General features: G+C 34.7%; 1 protein-coding gene and 1 non-coding gene across 6 annotated transcripts in view; both read left to right on the forward strand.

Moving 5' to 3' along the window:
- Positions 1–23285, forward strand: part of LCOR (ligand dependent nuclear receptor corepressor) — a 138590-nt gene that overhangs the window by 90600 nt on the left and 24705 nt on the right. For 3 of the 5 annotated variants that reach the window (XM_047824940.1, XM_047824941.1, XM_047824939.1), the window contains exons 5-7: positions 2438–2570; positions 7079–7366; positions 10506–10599. The exons of 1 other annotated variant lie outside the window; for it this stretch is intronic. In XM_047824940.1, coding sequence (XP_047680896.1) covers positions 7129–7366; positions 10506–10599 — 332 coding nt within the window. In that variant the 5' untranslated portion in view covers positions 2438–2570; positions 7079–7128. Of the gene's footprint in view, positions 1–2437; positions 2571–7078; positions 7367–10505; positions 10600–13146; positions 19142–23285 lie in introns of those variants that run through there. One more of the 5 variants, XM_047824943.1, reaches the window with a different exon arrangement.
- LOC125148495 (U6 spliceosomal RNA) lies at positions 317–421 on the forward strand. Its single transcript, XR_007145577.1, has one exon. It is a non-coding gene; the product is annotated as a U6 spliceosomal RNA (small nuclear RNA).

The following is a 23285-nucleotide window of genomic DNA, read 5'->3' on the forward strand; positions in this document are numbered from 1 at the left end:
TCCCACACCTCTGTGACGCTACAAGAAAAACATTGAATTTATACTTTAAATAGGTGAATTGTATGATATGTGTATTATATCTCAATAAAACTGTTTGGAAACAAAACAAATAGGTGTGACTGTAATTTAGATGAACCAACTAAAAGTTATCTGAAGGTCTCAGCGTCCAGGTTGATAAAATTGGTAATTAATTGTTTAATTCAAGAAAAAACACATAACACCTTCCTTACTGAGTGCTGTTAGTTGCTATGAGTTGATTTAGATTAGAAAGTAGCCTGAATGCAACATTTGAGCATGGTTTAAGTATAGATATTCTGTGCTTGCTTTGGCAGCACATATGCTAAAATTGTAACCATACAGGAAAAATTAGCATGGCCCCTACGCAAGGATGATACAGATTCGTGAAGTGTTCCTTATTTTTGTGGTGAGCTCCAAGTGTTGTATGTAAGTGTTGAATCACTAAATTCTACACCTGAAATTAATATTACACTGTATGTTAACTAGCAGGAATTTAAATAAAAACTTGGAAAGACATGGAAAGGATACACGTATTTGTAAATGTATGTGTAGAATCAATGGGGATAGCTGTATGCTTAACGCATTGAAACTACACTGTGTACAATGCGTCCTTCAACTAACATCTTCTCTCATTGAGATACGCATTTTTAAACACGAAAAATAAAGATATCCTGCTGAAAGTCTGACTAAACTTACTGAATGTAGGACTGAGGGGTTAAGTACAGTTTATACCATATAATGTCTGAGTTTAAAAATCACTAAATAATGAAATGCCATTAAAACACAGTTGAGGATTTTATTGGTCTCTAATTAGTACCTGTTCCTGATCCTTTCAGATGTTAAATCTGTATCAAAATTACATTATTTTGTGATTCATTTTTAAAAATTAATTTCTTTAGGCCACGAAAGAGAATGTTGGCAAATACAACTATAATAAAGTTGGCAAGTACAACTATAATAAACTTAGTTGGTTAAGTGTCCAACTCTTGATTTCAGCTCACGTCTTGATCTCAGGGTCGTGAGTTAAAGCCTTGTGTTGGTTGGGCTCCATGCTGGGCCGGGGAAGCCTAATGAATGAATGAATGAATGAATGAATGAATGAATGAATGAATGAATGAATGAAAATGTTTTTATAATGACTTTATAACAATATTTTCTTTATGTGGCAGACTTAACGTGTCTCATGGATATTTTATGGGATGATTGTTTTCGTTTGATTATGCAAGAGAGTTCTTAATATTAAACTGTAATATATAATTGGTGCTAAATGTGTCTTTGCAAAAGACACATATTTTGGTTGTGCTGTTGACACAGTTTGTACAATGGAGAAATCATAAAAAACTCTGATTGCACATGTCATTGCTTGTATTTGAAATCTTTGAGAAAATTGTGGATTATAATGTGCCTTCAGTGCCCTGTTTGCTTCCTTTTCACTGTGTCAGGGTGTGTCCCCATTTTCTTTTTTAGAGTACTTTTAGGTACTTCTAAGTACTTTTAAGTTTTCCATGACAGAATTATATATGCCTGTGGCGATACATTGTGGTGATTTGAAGTAAATTATATGCATTGGAACTTAAAGAACACTTAAAAGATGTACTTACTTAGTCTCCTGTTCATTAGCTACAAGAGTGGAAGTAAATGCAAAGCATTGTCTACCTAGTCTAGTGCTCCTACAGCCTGAGAGCAGATTCTGGGAGTCTTTGGGATGAGTCTAGTGTGGCAGTTTGAAACTTTGTGATCAGGACTTAACATGTTTATATTGTAAGCATGTTCAAGCATATATAGAAATGTGTACCTTTAGAACATGTGACACAGTATATTTTTAAATTCTATTTTCTAGAGCCAGTTTTAACGTATTAATTTCACAACTCTAAACATTTGAAAGCTACAGTTTATGAATTATATTCTAGGCACAGAATTATGAATTCGGATACATTCTTTTGAGTTTTCCCTTCTAACAGCCCTTTTAAAATTATGTTTGTTTTGTGTCTGGAGAAAACATCTTATACTAGGAGGGCAAACATGATTCTCAAATAGTATTTAGGATTTAAACTATTTTTTTTTGTCTGAGTTGAATGTCTGTGTACTATTGCTGTATGGTGTAATAAGAACGGACATATTTAAATGCTCAAGAAAAATCTTCCGTTAGTAATGTTATTTTAATTAGAGTTTATCTGTCAGTTTTAAACAAAACTTGTAAGATACATAAAAACCACCCAAGTATATTTTTACATTCACTTTGCTTTTATACTTTTGTGGAGATAAATTTTATTCTGATTTAAAGTTTTAAGGTATTTTAATTGTATTAAACTGATTTGTCTTATCTGTTACTAACGTTTGTCTTTGATTTTGCATCTGTGCTTTTGATACTGAATGGGGAAAGATTTTTGTGCAAATATTTCACCAAATATTTTTGCAGGGACACTTAGTCGGTCTGGATGAACCAGCTTCGGGAGCTGGGCAAGAAGCTCTGCTTAAACAAGAGCAAGCAAAAATCATTCGATTCGAGAGACAAGCAGAAGAGTTCCTCAATGCAGTCTTTTATAGAAAAGGTTGGTTCTAGTGAAGAATGGCATTTAGCATCTGCTTGTCTTATATTTTCTTAATTTTAATGTCATTTTTAAAAAGTTACTTTTAAAAACATTTTTCTTTGTTGATAACACACTTTATATTCCTTTGGTCAAGTTAAATTTGGAATAGGTTAAGGCAACTCCTCTTCCCTCTTTTTAAGTTTGAAGTGATGGAATCATGTAAGTTTTGTTAAATAGTTCCTGAAAGTGTTAGGAAAGTCTAAAAAATTCTGAGGTCTCAGTACTAATATATTTTGTCAAATTTTCTTACATACATAGTGACAGTTTTAATCGCAGATAACCATAAAACTGTATAAAATTTTAGTAATTCCTTGCTGAAATTTCATTTAGAGAGATGAGAAGTTGTATCTTAAAATTAGATTTACAGGCATTTATTTCCTTGATAGAGCCTTGTTTTGCTGAAACTTCTTTAAATTATTAAAATTAGAGAAAGGAATTCATAATTATGTAATAAAACTTTCCCCCTTATATTTGAGGTGGTATTTAATAGCTCCACCTCTTATATTTTTCAGTTTAACTTTCTCCTTAAAACCTTTGTAGACATGATTTACATTTTGTTTCTCTATTCACAAAGCCTAATTACTATCGGCCAAGACCTTCAGAAAGCTTCCTTCCCTCTATGATCCATTCTAGTGAAGTCTTTACTTTCAAGAAATTCTAAATGGATTTGTGTTCCTTAGTTATGTCTTTCCTCTAGTTCCAAGACGGAGGTTACTGTGATAGGTTCTAAAAAAGTTTCCTACAAACTCTTGTGACCCTGAATACTCTAATATTCAGCAGACTCAATGATTCTGCTTTCTTTAGTACTTCTTTATATGTTCTAGTTTATATCCCTCATTCTTCTGGGAATTCCCTCCTTCCCTGTGAAATTTGAAGGGTGATTTTTGCCTTTACAGTGGTTGGAAGTCTGATAAAGTGCTATTCTAATTGGTTGGTTACAGTTGGAAACCAGCTGATGTTCTGCTTAATGTGGTCAGTATTTTCAAAATGGAGTATGAAGTGTCCTATAAAATTAAGGAACGCACAAGATTATTGTTTTCAGTGACACCTTTTTTTCCTAGGCAAAATTAAATTTTTCAGCCTCACCTCACTTTTAGTACCCTCAGCACCCTCTGACGTGAAGCTCCCAACTGAGGCTCCCATGCTCACTTTATCATCCCCTAAATACCCTGAAATCTAAAATTATGTTCCAAATAGTAATTTTCTTAGTTGTATAAACATTTGATTGTTTTATTAAAGTAATTCACATTAAAGTATAAATGATAGACTCGTTCTGTCAGTTTATTAAATAAAATATCTTTACAGCTCCTCTGCTGCTCTTGTCCTTTAGTATGTGTACTGAATGAGTCACGGGCCTAATGCTGTAGCAATCTTCATTATCTGCAAAGAGGAGCTCCTCTTCCTATATGTGGAGAAACCACTTTTCATCCAGTCTTTGCTTGGAGGGAGTTAATAAAGCCAATCATAAGCATATTCCTAAAGAGAATTCTAGCCTACTTCTCTGCTAGTCCCATCCCTTTGTCATGTAGGAATAGCTTAAAGTTCTTCTAAGTTTTATTTTAAAATTAAACTTTTGGATACATGAGGGAAGGAATGTTTACCTTGGAATCAGCCTTAGGGTAGACTTTTAGGGATGAGAATCCTCTGAAATTGTATGTAAAGTTAAGTTCGTGTATTTGTATACTGGCATATGATGTTCAGAAAAAGAACTATTGCTTTGCTATTAGAAGTTCCTTCCTCCTTGTTTTATGTATTAATATTGATATTTTTAAATATTAATCTTCATGGAAATGTCTGAAAGCCATTAGTACTCTTCAAGTTATACCAAAAATGTATATAATATGCAGAGATATGACAGGCAATTTAGTCTGAAGGGTGTGTGTGTGTGTGTGTGTGTGTGTGTGTGTATACATATATACATATATATAAATATTTTTTTAAATAAATAGTTCAGAGATTTGGAGTTATTAATACTTTGTTTCCAAGTATTGCAAATTGTGTGTTTTAAATGAGTATGAAAAGGTTCTAAAAGCTAAGTAGGAACATAGATGCAATTAAAGTAGGCTTTTGTGGTATGGATTCAGTAATAAATTTTAGCTTATGAACGGTATACCTTCAACTATCATTATCAAATTTTTTCCAGCTTTGTCACTTGTGTTAGAAAATTTGACACTTTCTAAAAGTTAGATTTGCATTTTAAAAACATAAGTGGCTGTAATGTAACATTTACTTGTTTTCCTGTAGTGTTAATTTTGATCTGGTTTGTGGTTTTTATTTGACTCACTTGTGCATATTCCCCAAGACATGTCTAGATTTATAGAAGTTGTGTTTTAAGTAAGTGAAAGAATGAAATGTGTTCAGGAAACTTTTCAAAACATGTAGAAATTCATATGACAGATATGTCATCAATTTGTAAGTATGAATTGTGTTTTATGGTTATGTTCTTCATTCAACAAAGAGGCAAGATACACCACAGCCATTTAAAGGTCAGAGGTAGCAGTTTATGGTCTTTATTCTAAAATCCCTGATTTTTCAAAAATCTATATATTTATGAATCTAGTTTAACTCTGCCTATTTGAAAACTTTCTTTATGTGTTACAGGGGATAAGAAGATACATTAATATATAAAACTTGAGAAAATATAAAACTTGAAATTATATAGTCTTTTATTTGGAGGATAGGTCTTAAGTGGAAAGTTAAATGAATATTAATAAGAATATTCAGTGGGTAGAGATTTTAAAAAAGCAATGTATGGCTAAAATGTTTATTAAAACTTTTAAGGAACTCATTCATGGTTGTAATAATTTCTGAACCTTACCTAATTGAATACCTTGATTCTTAAACCATCTAGCACACTCAGTCTATTTATAGAGAAGAAACATGGGGTTAGAAGTACTTCTGGTAGAACAGAAATGTTGCTGTTGGTAGAGAAAAACCTCATTAAACTCCAGAGAATTAAATATTCTGACTTTAGACTTTCTTCTGGTATTTAATGTTGTTTTTCAGGGGGAAAAAATTGTTCTTAGAGTCCCATGAAGTTTTGATGATGTGTATGTTGTGGAGATTTTAGGTTTGAATTGTAATGAGTCAGTTTATCTCTAAATTTATAAATCAACCTAATTCCCTTATAGCTCCAACATATTATGGGTAAAGTAGTTTACCTTCTGTAGTTGATCTTTAAAAGACCAAGGAAACTCAGGTTTTCTGGAACTGCTTTCTGAAACCTCTGAAGTGTGGTGTGGAAGTAAAGGTCACAGGTGGAACATTAAGATCAGGGGGAGAGTTTTAATCAAGGGTCTACCACTAACCATCTATACAGACTTGAAGAGGTCACTTCTCTTTAGACACATTAATCTTATTTGTCTACGGAAAAAAAAAACACACTATTTGATGGTGATTGATTTGACTGATCCATTTATTACTCAGCTAATATGAATGCATACTTTATGCCAAGCAAGATTAGGTGCTGAGTATACAGAGGTAAACAAACATAATCTCTGCTCTTGAGAAGCTTAGTCTCCCTGAGAGTGTGGTAATGATAGAGATGTGATGATATATTTATACCAAACATTTTCTCTTTTATTTTGCCCTATTTGACCTTCAGGGTCCCTCCCAGTGCCAGAAGTTCTACGAGTTAATGAATTCATATGGCCTTTATTTTTAAATTAACGTGGATTAGAAATTGATAAGTTTATTTTATTAATTCCTTTGCTATTGTGTTTAATGATTGGCAGAGTATATTTAAAGAACTCATGGAAAATATATGGTGTTAAACTTTGAGATCTGGCCTTTAAACTCCAAGCCCAGTGGTTCCAGCTGCACCTAGAAACTTAGTAGAAATGCCAGTCCTTGACCTCACCCTAGAACTGCTAAATCAGTTAACCCTAGGGATAGGACCCAGCAGTGTGTTTTTACAAGCCCTCAAAGTGATTCTTATGAGCCTGAAAATGTGAGGCTATGGCCCCAGTCTGTCATGGACCTTATATTAAGTATCTCCTTTTACAGTTTTGCTATGCCTTCAGTCTTTGACAGAAAGTAGATTATGTACTCATAACTGAGTAATCCATTCTTCAATAATTTAGGAAGAGATGGCTGAGGAAAGGTCTAGGAAAAACCGGATGTAATCTATAGGTGGTAAACAGAAGTAATTATTTCATAAAAGAAAGGTTTGAGATTTCTGTATCAGGTAAGTGATTCTTGCCCATAAGATATACTGTTTTCCCTTTATTTAATTTCATAATACTGAGGGGGGTGTTTAGAAGTGATTTTATGAAAATTTTACTTAAAAAAATCTGCAGCTCATAAGCTTAGAGCTTAAAAATCTAATTCTGGGAGGGAATACTATTTTTAGGAGATTGCATTTTAAGAAAAAAAGAAAATGAAATTTTATGTTTGCTTGAAAGCTGTCTTTTTTTTTTTTTTTGTAGTACATTGTCCCAGTTTAAAAGTAAATAAATCTTTGTTTACAGACAGTCCCTGGGTCTCCGACCCCAATATTCCCCTAGTGGCCCGTGAGATCATGCAGCGAATGATCCAACAATTTGCTGCTGAATATACCTCAAAAAATAGCTCTACTCAGGACCCCAGCCAGCCCAATAGCACAAAGAACCAAAGCCTGCCGAAAGCATCTCCAGTCACCACCTCTCCCACGGCTGCAACTACTCAGAACCCTGTGCTCAGCAAACTTCTCATGGCTGACCAAGACTCACCTCTGGACCTTACTGTCAGAAAGTCTCAGTCAGAACCTAGCGAACAAGGTATGGTTTGATGTCAAGGTCTCCTCTGTCCAATCAGAATACTTTAACTTTGGGGAGAAGAAAATTATTGGCAAGTAGGGCACCAGTAACAATAGGATAAAAACTAATTTGATTCTTAAATTATTCCTGACTATGCAGTCATAGAGAAGTACAGATAAAATGGCTACTATACATTATATATCAGTAGTTTGTAGTCAAGATCAATGTACCACTCAGGAAAGTTAGGTGGTTACACTTGTTACTGATCTTTAAGTTACTTGATATTTATATAAATATTTTATGTTTTACAAAGCATTGCCATATCCATTGTTTTTAAAACCCCTATAAAAAATTAAATTTCCCCTGATCATCAGTGTTCTAGAATTAGCGCCTAGCTGAGAAATACATGTATCTTGTTAGGTAGAATTTATACTCTGCAAATGAAATTATAAGGCAAGAATGTGTATTGTTTGCATTTTTAAAAAAGAAACTCCTAGGGTTAGATATAATGAGGAAGACCGTAGACACAGCAGGTTGTTCAGCGTATTCCATATGTATATGGATATACATGTATATATACAAGCACCTCCATATGTATATGTACTGTATTATGAATTAACCTTAGAATATTTCCAAGGTAATTTAAATTTGTTGGTGAGGATCCTAATTAAGGGACAAGGTTAAAAGGTTATCAGTTTTGCTTAGCAAATATTTCTTGAATCTAAGAAAAGTTTACTCTTAAATAGATTAAATATTTGGGGTTTTTTGTGATCCCTTTTACTTTTAATTTCAGAGAGATGCAGTGAGCATTTCAACTGGGCCATTGTTTGACCCATTACAGATTGTAAATTGGCGATATCTGTTCTAGTGAGAGTTCATTTTCCTAGAATATCTCCTCTAAGAGTGTGTAGAAAGTTATGAGAGGTGTGGATTTATTGGTGAGAAATACATGTTCATTTTGCAAAATTAGGTTTGAATTTGTATGAAGAACCTCTTAGAAAGGACTTTCTTTTGCTTATTATAAGTAATTTAAGAAGGATTTACATTTAATGGACTGGCTTTAGGTTTTTAAAGAATACATTTTTGAATAGTTTTTCTTTTTTTCTGTTTCTGGGTAAAGAACAGCAATCGTAATCTCAAAATTCTGAGAGATTTCCTAGTAGAATTCCTCATTGTCATATGTTCACATTGATCAGTGTACCTTTGGTCACCATATTCGCAAAATTGTGCTTTTCTGTTTTATTGAGGATTATCTTTACCAAAGATTGGTAGCTTTCATTAAAAGTCTTTTTTTTTTTTTTTTTTTTAAATGTTGATTCATTTCTTGAGAGAGAGAGTGTGCATGTGTGGGAGAGAGGTTGGGGGGGGGGGGCGGGGCGGGGACAGAGAGAGAGGGAGACAAAGAATTTGAAGCAGGCTCCAGGCTTCCAGCTGTCAGCACAGAGCCAGACATGGGGCTCAAACTCACAAACCGTGAGATCATGACCTGAGCCAAAGTCAGACGCTTAACTGACTGAACCATCCAGGCGCCCCTAAAAATCTTTCTGCTCTAAATATTACATTAAAAACTTGAGGTTTACAATAGGAGAATGACAGTGTAGAGGTTGTATTTAAAATATTAATGATAGAGATTAACATACAAAGATACCACTTAGTCTAATTTAACTTCTTCTAGTTGGTGCTGTACTTAAGAGATACATTGTACTGACCGTATGCTCTGAAGAGGAATTTGACCTAGATGACAGGATTGTAGTGTATAGACTTCAAGTGAAACAGAATTTTAACATTATATTTCCCAGATCTATTTTCAAGTGTTTTCAATGAAACTACTGTATATTTAGTATATTTAAGTAGACTTAAAATATGTTGCCTATTTGATGATTAGAAAGGCTTGGAAGTCTTTAGTGTCTTTTGTTGGAAATATTTTGGTTGGAAGTATTTTAAGCAGTGTGTTTGCTTGTTAGATGTCTAATTGGGTTAACTTGGTGTCCTTATAAGATTACAACTATATTTTTAGAAATATTAGTGACTCTAAAGGACAACAGTTATTCTGGATGAGTGTGGGATTTTTGGTTTACAAGCTCAGTCACATATTTCTAACAGCCTGAAATCAGGAGTTACACTGTGCTCAGACACAAATCCTATTTAGGTTCTATGTTGGGGCAGTTTTTAACATAACTAGATAGAAAGGCCTCTCTGCTCGTCAGCTGAAAATCAGAGCCATTGATTATTAGCTTGCTCTGTTAATTTTGGACAAAATGGCAGCTTTAAAAGTTGTCTAGAAGATGAGTTTTCTTTTCTAGACATGTCTATGAGGGAAAGAAGTCTTTGTGGGATAAGAAGGTCTTCTAATTTTATGTTCTGATAACATGAATTTGTTATTCTAGTTTCAGTAAAAAATGGTTAAATCTCTAGGCTTTCATCAGTATCAAGACGATTTCATTCTTCTCTCTTTCCTTAAACTTTGCTCACCAGTTTGTAACAGCTTATTAATTGAAAAACCTTGCCTTTATAAATACCAAGAAGGGAATTTTGAATCTCTGAAGAGTTTTTCCAAAAGATTGAATTCAGATATACAGTTTTTTGCAGATGTGTCCAAAGAGTAATGAGGACACATGAAAATCACAGTTAACATCTGATTCATCTTACAAACTGTTTTGTATATACATATAATCTAACCATATAAACTTATGTTTCAAAATGATTTGTGTCACATAAAATTTTCTAAATCCAACTTTGTTTGTTTTAGTGTTTCGGGTAGACTTAGCTCTTGAGGAATTTGGTTTTATAATCTGTATGATGTGGCATTGAGATTTCATATGCTTTGATAAAGGCACATTTCGAAAGCGAAGTCTAATAGTTCTATTTACATACTGTGTAAACTGCAATTTCTAATACCTGACTATATCCTAATGTCTTCAGTGGTAGGCTGTACCTTTTCTTTTGCCCTATTAATAAAATATTTAACCCTTGGAGATGTTAGATATAACAAGCTTTGCTAAATGTATGTCACTTTAGGAGGGAAGATACCCTGTCTTACGTATATAGCTAGTGTATCTGCTTGGTTGACTAGACCTATTGCTTTGTTATTTTTAGTCTGTTCAGTTCACATTTGTTCCTAGTTTTTAATATCCTCAGGTGTGTGTTTGTGTCTCTGCAGACGGTGTACTTGATCTGTCCACTAAGAAAAGTCCATGTGCTGGCAGCACTTCCCTGAGCCATTCTCCAGGCTGCTCCAGTGCTCAAGGGAACGGGTAAGGGAAAATATTTGTAGAATTTCACAGTTTATAGGGGACGGTTTATCGAAGATTGGTGAAAATCTCCTTTATATGTTTTAAAAATTAATTCTTCAGAGTAACGTTGTTATAAGTAGGCCTTTAGTAAATTGCTTAGTCCATTGATCAAGTAAAAGCACAGTCTGTGAAGTCCAGAATTGACTAGTGTAGATCAGGTTTGCCAAGTTAGTACAAATTGTAAATGATTGAAAATATGGCAAGAATGTCTTGGGACTTTCTGTTGTTGAGTGTTTGGGAGTGGGAAACCCAACCTAAATAATTCCAGAGTTCAGATGTAAAGGCACTGGTATGTGTGCGGAGGTTGTTGAATGAAAATTGGGCTCCAGTATTTTACTTGGTATCTCTAATGAAATGTGTGGGTATGTGGGGGCTGTTTGTTTTTTTCTTGTTTGTTTGTTTTGGTTTTGTTTTATTTGTTGATTTGAACTGCAGTTTTAACTCTGTGTGGCAGTTCAGAAAAAATAATCATATGTATTTTTTGTTTTTTAAGTGGTTAAGACTGTAGATGTTGGGATAACCGTCTTATGCTATCAAGACATTATATGCTCAGTTTTGATAACTCTTAGCAGATTACCCACCACCTAGTTTTATAGTGTGAGAATTGTCTTAATTCTCCCTCTACATGTACATAGAAACCATGTAGAAAAGCCAGATATTAATGAAGACATTTAAGTGCCATATTGGGAAAGAATTTCCATAAAATTGTGTTGTGACCAAAAATCAACTTCATTCATGAAAAATCACTTCGGTAAGCTAAATTAGGTAATATTTAAGTTTATTAACTTTTAGAATATCGACATAGGAAATTTTTTGGGTGTTAAAGCAATAAGTACACATTAAATGGACTAACCTTTTTTCAACTTCCTCTTAATTACCTTCAAATTGAAGGATTCCTTTACTGACTTCTAAAATGCTGCCTTTATTTTCTCTAAAATTCTGTCATTTTCCTTTTTCTCTCCTCCTTTATTCGATCTAAAAGTAACTTCTTGATTTAATGCAGTTTGCATGGTTTACTAACCTTTTTTCTTAAGCCCTCCTTTTCACTATAGTTTATACTAGATACAAGTCCTTGTGGTCCCAAATCATTGGATTCCATTTTTTATATATCAGAAAACTTGGATTGTGTAATTGAGGACACATGTAGGAGAAGCTTAAGTGTGGTTTGTATAAATGAATCCCTCGCCTAAGATTACTTTAAACTTGGCCACCAAGTCCATGTATTATATGGTTGAAGTTGCTGTGTTTATCCCTCTGAATGGAAAGAAAGTGTTTTTTATGTGGTGTCGTTTTCTGGAAGACAAAAGCACCAATAGATTGCCCATCTTCTAGTTGACTATTCATTGTTATCTTTATTATGTTTTTTACTGATAACAGCACAGGGTCCCTGTAGACTTTTGGAGAACATAGCTGGTTTATCATTTCTTCAGAGTTCCACATTTGTGCCTAGTAAATATAATTATTCCCCTTGGGCATGCTTTACCAGTTGCCAGTTTTATCAGTGATAATCTTTATATCTTGTGAAAAATGGAAACCTTATGAATTAACCTTGTTGTAAGTAGTTGACTTTTTAAATATTATTTGAAAGCTTTCCACTTAAAATTTCAAAATTGATGTTTGATATTTTAAGAAGAGACCATTTTAACTAAAGAAAACTGCTTTAAAACTGTTTAAAACATATACCTCTGACAGTAATTACTTTGAGTAGAACTTAAGGAACAAAGTTTGGGGAAAATAAAGGGCAGTTCTTTAAAGATTGGATTATTTCAAATGGAAACATAGTGGTACTCGTGTGTCTGCAGCTAATAGTGTTTTAAAATGAAGATGTGGTAAGTTAAAATGCGATGGGTATTTTGGTTTGGGTCCCCCCCACTCCCCCACCCCTTGGGGCTGGTAGCCATATTTTTTTCCCAAGCAAAATAAGAAATGTTATTTGAACTTGTTTGGTTTTTGATAATGAATATCAGCTTGTTTGTGGGATAAATGAGCAATTATCTATGGGTTCCACCAATGTAAATGGTTCCAGTTTTATAGCTGGTTGTCATGAATGTTGAATATGTTGCATTAAAATAAATAATTTGGCTTACTCTTTTATTACTGTACTTGTTTAGTGGTAACGTCACATTGGTAACACAATTCTGTGTAGATCTATGGAGACTCAATGATTACTTTGTAATTAATAATTAAGGTGCTATTTTCAGACAGTTGCGCGAAACTTTTTCTCCGAAAATTTGTGAACCCAACCAGAGACCAGCTGACAGGTTTAATTTTTCTTTGCCCAAAAAGCTCCTGGGTTTTTTTTTTTCCTTTTTTCCTTTTTCTTTTTTTGTGAACAAGTTTTAAAACTAACTGCTGAGACCATTTTTTTTTTAATTTTAGAGAAAAATAAATAAATAACACAAAGTGATGTTACCCAAGCAAGGCCTTCTAATAAAGGAGTGGTCCCCTCACCCATCCCTCCCTACCTGTGCAAGTCCTGCTCACATCAGTTTCCTTCCATCCAATTAGGCGACCTGGGAGACCCAGCCAGTACCGCCCAGACGGACTTCGGAGTGGTGATGGGGTACCTCCAAGAAGCTTACAGGATGGAACCAGGGAAGGTTTTGGACACTCCACATCACTCAAAGTTCCATTGGCTCGATCCCTGCAGATTAGTGAAGAGCTACTGAGCAGAAACCAATTGTCAACAGCTGCCAGCCTTGGGCCATCTGGATTACAGAATCATGGACAACACTTAATATTATCCAGGGAAGCCTCTTGGGCAAAACCACATTATGAGTTCAACCTCAGCCGTATGAAGTTCAGGGGAAATGGTGCACTCAGCAACATCAGTGACCTTCCTTTTCTTGCAGAAAACTCTGCCTTTCCAAAAATGGCACTTCAAGCAAAACAAGATGGAAAAAAGGATGCGAGCCATGCATCTCCTGTAGATTTAAAGATACCACAAGTTCGAGGAATGGATCTTTCTTGGGAGTCTCGCACTGGTGATCAGTACAGCTATAGCTCTTTGGTAATGGGTTCACAAACGGAGAGCGCGCTTAGTAAAAAGTTAAGGGCTATTCTTCCAAAACAAAATAGAAAAAGCATGCTAGATGCTGGACCCGATTCTTGGGGCTCAGATGCTGAGCAGTCTACCTCTGGACAGCCATATCCCACATCGGATCAAGAAGGAGACCCTGGCTCCAAGCAGCCTCGGAAGAAAAGAGGGCGTTACAGACAGTACAACAGTGAGATACTGGAGGAAGCAATCTCAGTGGTTATGAGTGGAAAAATGAGTGTTTCCAAAGCTCAGAGTATTTATGGGATTCCCCACAGTACACTGGAGTACAAAGTAAAGGAGAGGCTGGGCACTTTGAAAAACCCTCCAAAGAAAAAGATGAAATTAATGAGGTCGGAGGGGCCAGATGTTTCTGTAAAGATTGAATTAGATCCCCAGGGAGAGGCAGCACAAAGTGCAAATGAATCAAAAAATGAGTAGAAATACTGTAGAGTGCCAATTACTGTACAAACTGGGTGAGCACTACTGCATTGTTCAGCTGTCATTGCTTGCACCTGGCTTCATTTACTGTGACACTTGTTTCTTTGCAGATTTTGCATTGACTTGTGTGTACAGAGGTGAAAGGTGCATTCTGAATGTTGCATATTTTAAAATTTTCATGTGCAGTATGGCTCGGGATATTGTTTGGCCTTTTGCATGTTTCTCTACAAAAGAGAATTGAGTTACCTCACAGAGAACAGATACATGGAAGTGGACTCCTTGCCTGTAGAGCCTGCATGCTTTTCTTTCTTTTTTTTCCTTAAGTTATATTTGCCTTTATTTAAAAAAAAAAAAAAAAAAGAAAAAAAAGAAAAAAGCCCCCTTTTAGAAACCACCTCTGTCATACTGGGAGCTTTATCATTACAAATTGGAAAGCCATCTTATAAAATCATTCATGTTTCTCTTCTACAATTCAACTAATTGAAGGATTAAACTAAAGAAAAAATTCTAAGAACAATGAACCTTGGAATTTAAGAAATTTGGTTATTCAATGACACATAATTATTTAGGTCAATTTACGTTTTGTGATTTTCTTCTCACTATTAAATTTACTTAACAAATCAGCAATCTATTTAGTGCTCACCCGGAGGGAAAGGAGGTGGAAAATGTGCACACACTACCTTCAGAAATGCTTTGGTTAATTACTTTGTAACACTACCTTTGCTGTAATTTTATTTGGGATTTTCTAAGGGTAGAATTTGGTCTCACCAACAAGTGAGGATATAGCCTTATCTCATGGAGGACAAGCTCCGTTCTTACTCAGGAGCAGTCAGGGTACATTACATAAAACAGTAGAGGATGCCTCATTTTAACAGACTTTCTTTGTATTCTTAAAACCTTTTACAGATTTGATCATGTGCTAACTAACGACCGGATGTCGTTGCAGCAACTAGTTTAAAGTATTCAAGATCTGTTTATTGGGAGAAGTAAGGAAAGAAGTGTGTTTAAGTAATTATAATATTGAAAAAGTGGTATCTAGATTTTACAGCCTCAGTAGTCTGCCCAAATACCCACATGAATGAAGGATCCATGTTTGTGGTGAGAAAAAAACACAACCCCGAGGTAACCTAATATGATTTAGGTTGCATTTTACATCTAATGATAATTCAATCAGAAATCAAGCTCAGTAGAATTTCTTTTTTAACCAATCCAGATACTAGTACAAGGGGGGTTGTTTTTTAGTTTTTATTTAATTCGTTGCTTTTGATTTCTTTCTTTCTTTCTTTTTTCTTTATTTTGGCATCCTGCGTAATATCCCTTTCTTAACCTTTTCTGATACCTAGCTGATTTTTGTGGTTGTTTAGCACACAGTTCAGGACTTTTCAGATAAGCACTCCTTAACATCTAAGCGTTTTTTGAGATGGGCTTTTCAAATTACAGTAACTAAATTTGGAATATTTATTTTCAAAAAATTTTTGCAAGAATAACTGACAAAGCCCATGAAATTTAATTTTGCATTGTAACCAAATTAAAATTACTGTTTGTGCAAAACAAAACCCATACCACATACACCTAATCTAATCTAATCTAATTTGCTGAGAAAAGTGGTCAGGCCCTTCTGAATGCTTAACCAAAAACAAAAAGGCATTGGAGTTTTTGTGTAAAATCAAACTTGGAGCATTAAATTGAGGCTGATGATTTCAGATGGATGCTAACAGTTTGAAGAGAAGTAGGTCCAGACATTCCCAAGGCATAAATTCTTGCCTGGCAACTTTGGAGCAGTTAATTAGGTTAAGGATAGTTTTCCCTCAGCAACGTCTGTGTTCAAAGGTTAGGCACACCATTGCTGTTATTAAAATACATGCACTGCTCATTCTTGACAGTAGCCTGGGCTTGGTTCTCCTTTCGGTTTGGTTATTTTGTGTAGCAGTTTAATCCGTGGATGACTGAGCCTGTTTCCTCTTAGCTTTCTAGTCTTCTCAACAGAAAAAGCAGCTGGGGTTCAGAGCAGTATATGACTCTGCAATATTTTCTAGCCTAGCTAGAAGTTGCAATAAAAATATTTTGAAATATTTGGTTTTCATCTGCAGTTGAAGGAAGTTGTAGAAAGTTTGCTGAAAGCAAAGGGCTAAGCTTGTGAAGGAATGCCTCCTTTGTTCCACACTCAGTAATTTGTCACACACAATTAATTGCAGCCATGGTACCTTTTTGCATGATGTTTGGGGTATTCGGTAGCCCAAATTGCTGCAAAAAAGTCCTTTGAGCAATTAATTTGTGCTTGCTTTTATCCCCTGTCAGAAAGGCATCATTAAAGGCCCATTTAAAAATCTGGCCCTAAAAGTTCAACTTTTGTAGTTTTACTGTTCAGAGAGGTTTAATCCTGTGTGGTAGTCTATACAGTGATGTATGAGTTGAGTTATGTAAATTTTGTCATTGTAGTGTACATGGAGTGATCATTTTACTAACATAAATATTTTCTATGTGTGTTTCAGTGGATGACAATCGAGCAGCAGAAGAATGGTGTGCCTACCCTTTAATGCTGCAGTTTAAATAAGAGAACTTGTATTGTGTCATTTCAGATTGTAGGCTGAGAGTTGTAAATAGTGAAAATTTGAGTACTTCTATTATTTGTTTTGGTTAGAAAGTGAATTTAAAAACAAACCAAACTCTAAACTTTCTCAGATTAAAAGTCCTGAGACCTGAAGATTGTAATATTCATGTCTGTGAAGCTTTTAAACATTACACTTGAGATCAGTCATGACTTGATATTCAGGTAAATTTTCTTTTCCAAGAAGCTTTTGAATAAGCATATTTCCTCCAAAGGTCGGTCGGTCTCTCTCTCTCTCTCTCTTTTTTTTTTTTTCTTTTTTGAGTGTAGATTATTTTAAAGCACTAATTGCATTACATTGGTAACTGCAATATAAAATAGCCATTATTGTTTTGTGAAGCATGGTTGAAATTAGATAGTGGTCCCTTTTAAATTTCATGAGCCTCTCAGAAAAAAAAAATCTTTAAAAAAAAATACAGAAAGCTGCTGAATATTTCAAAAGATATATATTTTACCTTATTGTAGGTTTTGTAAAGTTAGTTTGTAATATTCAGGTGCACTTTTAATGTTAAATTTTGTGTTCAGAGTTCCATTATACCATGTATTTCTTGGAGGTGGCTCATCACATGGCTGGCTGTCAGTCTTGGTGCTGCAGCGATCTTTTAATATTTGATTTCTCTCTTAATTTGCCACTGTTCTGTATTGGCACTTTCAGTGTAGATATTCTAGTTTGGGGACGTCCTCATAAGTGTGTAATAGAGATTGGTCTATTCGCATGCTTAATTTCTGCTAATCAGAGTTTTGCATGGCCCAAACAACAGTTGACCATTTTTATGGTATGGGAAGGTATAGTTCACAGCTGTCTTTGTCACAAAAGCCTTTTCTCCTCTCATTTTCCAGTAGGCAGATGATGGCATTACTCCAACTATATATTACTCAAATTAATGTTAGGAGATAATGTATTGAAAATCAGTTCTTACGTTTTTATGAGAGAACATTGATATCATTGAATGGATAAGCTATGGCACTATAAAATCAAAAATACTAAATAATCCTGTGGAAGGATATCTAGTTAGTATTTTTACCATTAGCTTTCTCATTTCTCAGACAGTAGAGTCATGAAGCTTGACAATAATGTAGTGTACTATATTACTTTGTTCAGTAGGCTTTCCAGTGACTCTGAACTCTGTTCGTGATGAGCTATACACTTTTTTCTGTTCCCCAAATACCATGAAGGACAAGGTCTCTCTTTCAAGAAACATAATTTATATTTGTGTATAATACTTTTTAATATTAAGTTTGTTGTTACTCTGAAGTTTAGGTGTTGCTTGAGAAACCTTTGCTGCAGCAGATCACAAATATGAGTAAGGCTTTGTGTGATAATAGGGTCCTTATGTGAAGTTAATTACTGTTCAGTTCTGGTGAGCAAGCTCAACAAGTGTGAAGTGTGTATTAGCTTTATTTGGTACACTTTTACTTTACAATATTGAAGTGCTTTTAGAACTCTGGTTATCTTATAAAAACCATTACCTCAACCAATTGGCATTTTCATTCCCCAACATTTTACCTGAGCTATAATATGAGCTATATGGGATCAGATAGTGAAACAGTAAGGCACAATGAGAAGTTCAGTTCCCGATTTTCTGGAGAGAACTCTAAATTAGACTAAAAATGACTACCTGCAAAGGCCCATATCATAACTACCTTCTGTCGTTAGGCAGTACTTAGCAACCTTTGAGCTGCTAGTGAGTTATGTGTTCTCCCCCTGCCCAAGTAAGCACATGGTGCAAGGCCTGGTTCTAAGCCTTTGTGATTCTCTTAACATTTCATTGACCCATAATAGTGAAGCTTGTATTCAGTTAGTTATTTTTATAAAACATATTGAGTCAGCCCAATGTCAGAACCTGAAATTATTTTGAGTAGTTACAGCAGTTTTGAGACAGTTTGGTGCCGTTTTCTTTAACAGCTATTGTCCCTGTAGATTTAATTTTGAAACCACATATTTTTGCTTTTGTAATTACTCTTTCTTTAAATGCTAGAAGTTGTTTCTCTGCGAGCCACCCTTTTCTGAATATTCAGGTTGCTGTCATTGGTGATAGAATATGGCAATAGACTGAATTGCTCCACTTAATCTTTTATAAAAGACACTGAAAGTTATAGGTTAAATTTTGACCTTCGTGAGGGTATCAAAAATTGTTTTCCTTGTTACCTTTCCGTTGTAATTAGGTCTTCATTCATACTACAGTCAGGCCAGTGTTATTAAAAATGTTAATGGCTTTAGCCAGACCGCCCATTTAGGATACTATTAAGGCATATAGGAGATTTTTTAAAAAGTCGATTGCTTTCAAACTCTACTGAAAAGGAAAAAGTATAATTCTGGTACAAGGAATGCAGACCTCCAAAGTCTTCTTCGCATTTTGGATTCATTCTATCCTTGAGACTTGTAGGATTTGTGAACATGGTGACTGAGGGGAAAATAGAGGAAATTCCTTGCATTTCCTCTGTCTGTTGTTCCCAGATAAACTCACAGTTGCCTTTTGAAGAAGCAGACATTAGCCCTGTAGCTGTGTGCCCTAAGTGTTGTGAAGGAGATCAGGGGAGGGGGTGAGAAGTAGAATGGGAAAGTATATAGACTTGTGAAGAGGCTAAAGATTCTGTACTAAGATACTAACAATGAGTCACAGGATAGATAACGTGGTGAAGTTGGGCCACCTTCATTTGATAGTCAGAAAAATCTTTTAGATCGTTTGAAAATGAGAATCAAGGCTAATTAATGTTGATTTGACAATAAAACATGAGTTAATTCTGCAACTATTTGGGGGGTAATTTTAAGGTTTCCAGTTCATTTAGAGCTGTATTGGTAAATGCTGAAAAACAAGCACTTTTAGTTAATCTTCGATTTATTGGATGTAGCAAATATTATAATCATAATATTTAATCTTTATAGTTTGAATATGGAAATGAACTCTTTACCCCATCTTGAACTGTCTTTGAACAGACTCAAGGTGATCTTTTCAACACTGGAAATGACCCTACACACATACCAAAAAAATCTAAAGCAGTAAGATGTATTTGAAGATCCATACCTCTTAGACTTTTTAGATTTGTCTTGGGAAAGAATTTATGAACCTGTAACCAGTATTAGTGCAGTCTTGGGTTCCTTGTTCTGCATAATTGCACCCTTTCTCAGGTATGTCCTGAAAACATAAATTTTAAAATAATCTCTTTAGAGATTAGATTCTCAGTGGATAGTGTGTAAGGGGACTGGGGGAGGGGGGTGGGGGGTTGGACACAGGACACTGACACAGTAGAGCAGGGATTTTTAACATTCAATAGCCAAATAGAATTTCAATCTAGAATATTTTTACCCCCTCAGAATAAGTGAAACAACATCTATTATTTGGTAAATACCCAGTGCTACACTCCTAAAAGTCTTTTCTTTCATCCAGGTAACTTTTTTTTCCTGCTTGGTGGAAGGGTATATAGTAAACTTTACTGTCACTAGGAAAGCACTTGTCCGAAATGTTTTAAAGTACTAGAAAAGGGATAATTCAGCACTTTTTCTGTTACAACACTAAAGTCTTAATTTATCTTCAGAGTCTTAGGTACTGTAAGTTTTTATTAGCGTGATTATTTAAAAATCTAAAGCATAACTACATAATACGGGGTCAGATCACATTTATATAAATAATTCTTGTCTTATTAAAAAAAAAAGACATTCTGTACCTTTACAAGCAATTCCAAATGATTGCCTCACTTTTCCCATTTCATTAAGCATTTCAGGCTTAAGAATTTGGAATTTGAGAGGAGATGAGGGGAAAATTCCCCAACATGAAAAATTGTGTCAGACCATTTTAGAAAAATCACTAGGAAAATGGGTAGGGATTCTCTCTCCCTTTAAGTCTTCAGGGAATGAGCAGTATTTAGAATCTTTGGCTGAAATTCAAGCCTTTTTACTGTGTAAATTTTTAATATTAATTCACTGACATGCTTTTTACATCAGAGGACTGAAAATGGATCTTAATGTTTTTAAGTTGTGGAAGGGTATATTTCTAAAATGAGGGGGGGATAATTAACTAGGTTAGTATACCAGCATTAGTAAGTTTAAGGAATTTTAGTATGTAATAGCAAAGTGTTTGATTAAAAGTCTAATCCTATATTGCTAGTCGAAATTAGTTACATTCTGATCTAGGAAAGATAATAGTCATTGGATATTGATATGCTGTGCTGTCAGAAAACCAGACTAAGATAGAAACCTTTATCTGACTCCCACATGTTGCTTGTTCTGATGGGATGTATACTTTACAGCAGCTTATTGCTGCTTTGAGAAGAAATGTATAAACTATACATTTGGAGTGTTTGCATATAATTCTTTATAACCTCCACTTTAAACTGTCAGACATTGGTATTTTATCAGTCCACACTGTTAAATAAAACTAATGTTCTTAGGAATCCAACTTGTACACACTGTTTAAAAACCCTCAGGGACAGTTTACACACTATTCTCACTCAATTCAGGTACTTTGATGCTATTCTTAAACCTAACAGTGACTTGTATTTTTCTGTTTTGCTTTTATTTCGACGTGCTGGTAGCACATCCTTGATGAATGTCAACTTAAAAAACTCAGTTCAGGTATCCAGGTATAACTCAGCCAAACAGATTTTAAAGCTGCATATAACTCTCCAGCACACGGTGCCTCACACTCTTATAGTGGCATTCTATATATTCAGTTATTACTACTGAGCAGATAATATGGGGGTTCCTGTTAACAGTGTATTTAAAACAATGTGCATAAATGTATAACCAGCACATGTCTCACGCACGCGCACACACACACACACAAACACACATAAACACAGTTAAACTGTATATTTTTAAATGCCACTAGAAGCCAGCACAATTAAATGACATTCCTTGCTGCTTCTGTAAACTATAACAGACGCAGTTCCTCCTCGATGTGGCTCTTGCTTCTTCACCACACTACTACTAAATTCAAGCACTGGTCCTTGGGTGTCTGACCTCTACATTCTAGTTTATGCAATGTCTTTAGAGAATTCTGTGCACTGGCCACTGTGATGGAACCGTTGGGCCAGGAGTGCTCTGAGTTTATTAGTAGTGATTCTGCCAAAGTTGGTGTGGTAACATGAGTATGTAATGTCAAAAAATTAGCAGAGGTCTAGGTCTGCATATCTGCAGACAATTTTGTCAGTATATTTTGTAGCCTTGAAGTCCTCAGTGACAAGTTTCTAATGATGTGAAGTTCTAATTCCAGTGTTTTAGCCCTTTGCATCTTTAATGTTAAGACTTGTCTACTAGAGGTCTTTATTCTTTAAGACTCCTTTTGTTTTCTACAGTACTTTCTGTGGTTAACAAAATAGATTATTCCTCTGCTTTAATATTTGATATCTTACATCTAAAAGGAACTCCATATATAAAACCCATAGCCTTTGAAGATACGGAAAATGGCATCTTTCAGATTTCTAGAAGTTCAAGTGTCATGCAACAAAACAGGAACCCCCTTTACTCTTATGGACCTCATTTCAATATACTGTTTACAGTTTGACGGAATTGTATAATTTAATATTTCTCTTGTACTGTAGTTTATATTTATTTACAGATTTTTTTTTGTACTGTGTGATTTGAACTTTTTGTTCCTTGCTATGATCAATGTTTATGTAGTAGAGCACTTATGATCACAAATTAAGTTTTTTGGTTTGATTGCACTACATTAAATTTTTTAATGCAGTTCTGATTTTTGACTGGACTAAAATAAGCTGTGTCTTAATGTATGTGATGAGTACTTAAAACTTTAATCCATGTGGTCCCCTTTTTTTTGCATTGTATGTCAAAAGCGCTAGTTCTTTCGTGCATGTGTAAGATTTAATGGTTCCATTGTATTATTTGACCATGACATTTTGGAGAAACATTCCCAGCTGTAATGTTGTGTATGGTAGTTCTCACTGGATGCTAGACTTTTCAGAACCACTATTCTTCTAATAAATTTTGTTGTGAAAAGCTGTTTTAAAAGCTTGGTTTCTACTTCTTAAGAGTTTATTGCTTTAAAAAAAAAAAAAAGTCCACAGAAGGGGTAAGATTTCGGTGTGTACTGTAAATGTATATGGTAATTGAAGTTGGTAATTTTTTATGGTAAATTCTTCCTAGATTATCTCTTAGATAGCTAGAAGTTGCTGCTTCAAAACTATGCTTCAGTAGTTGGGTGCTGCACTGCCTTTAACTCTGTGTCTTTACTAATTTGATACTCCCCTACCTCAGTTTTCTTCATTTGCATTATTCACTTTAAAAAGTTTTTTCAACAAAACAAGATACTGTATATCTTGATGTTTTCATGAGACCTGCTTGCTGGACTTGGTTTTTCATAATTTTCTTAGAGTAAAACTTTATGCTGGAATTGCTTGCTAAAAATAATGATTTACTAGGTTCTGTTTGCTCTTTTCTTGAGGCACAAGTGTGAAAGTAACATCAATCAGTTGAGGTTATTACGTTCTGATTTTTGGGAGGATGCTGGTATTTCTTTTTATCAGAGCCAATAAAGAATAGCATATATGTTGCTCAACGTTTATATTGTGGTTTTTAGAAACTAGGTGTATAAAGCAGTTCTG

This window comes from Prionailurus viverrinus, chromosome D2 (genome assembly GCF_022837055.1).
Source record: "Prionailurus viverrinus isolate Anna chromosome D2, UM_Priviv_1.0, whole genome shotgun sequence".
NCBI lineage: Eukaryota > Metazoa > Chordata > Mammalia > Carnivora > Felidae > Prionailurus > Prionailurus viverrinus.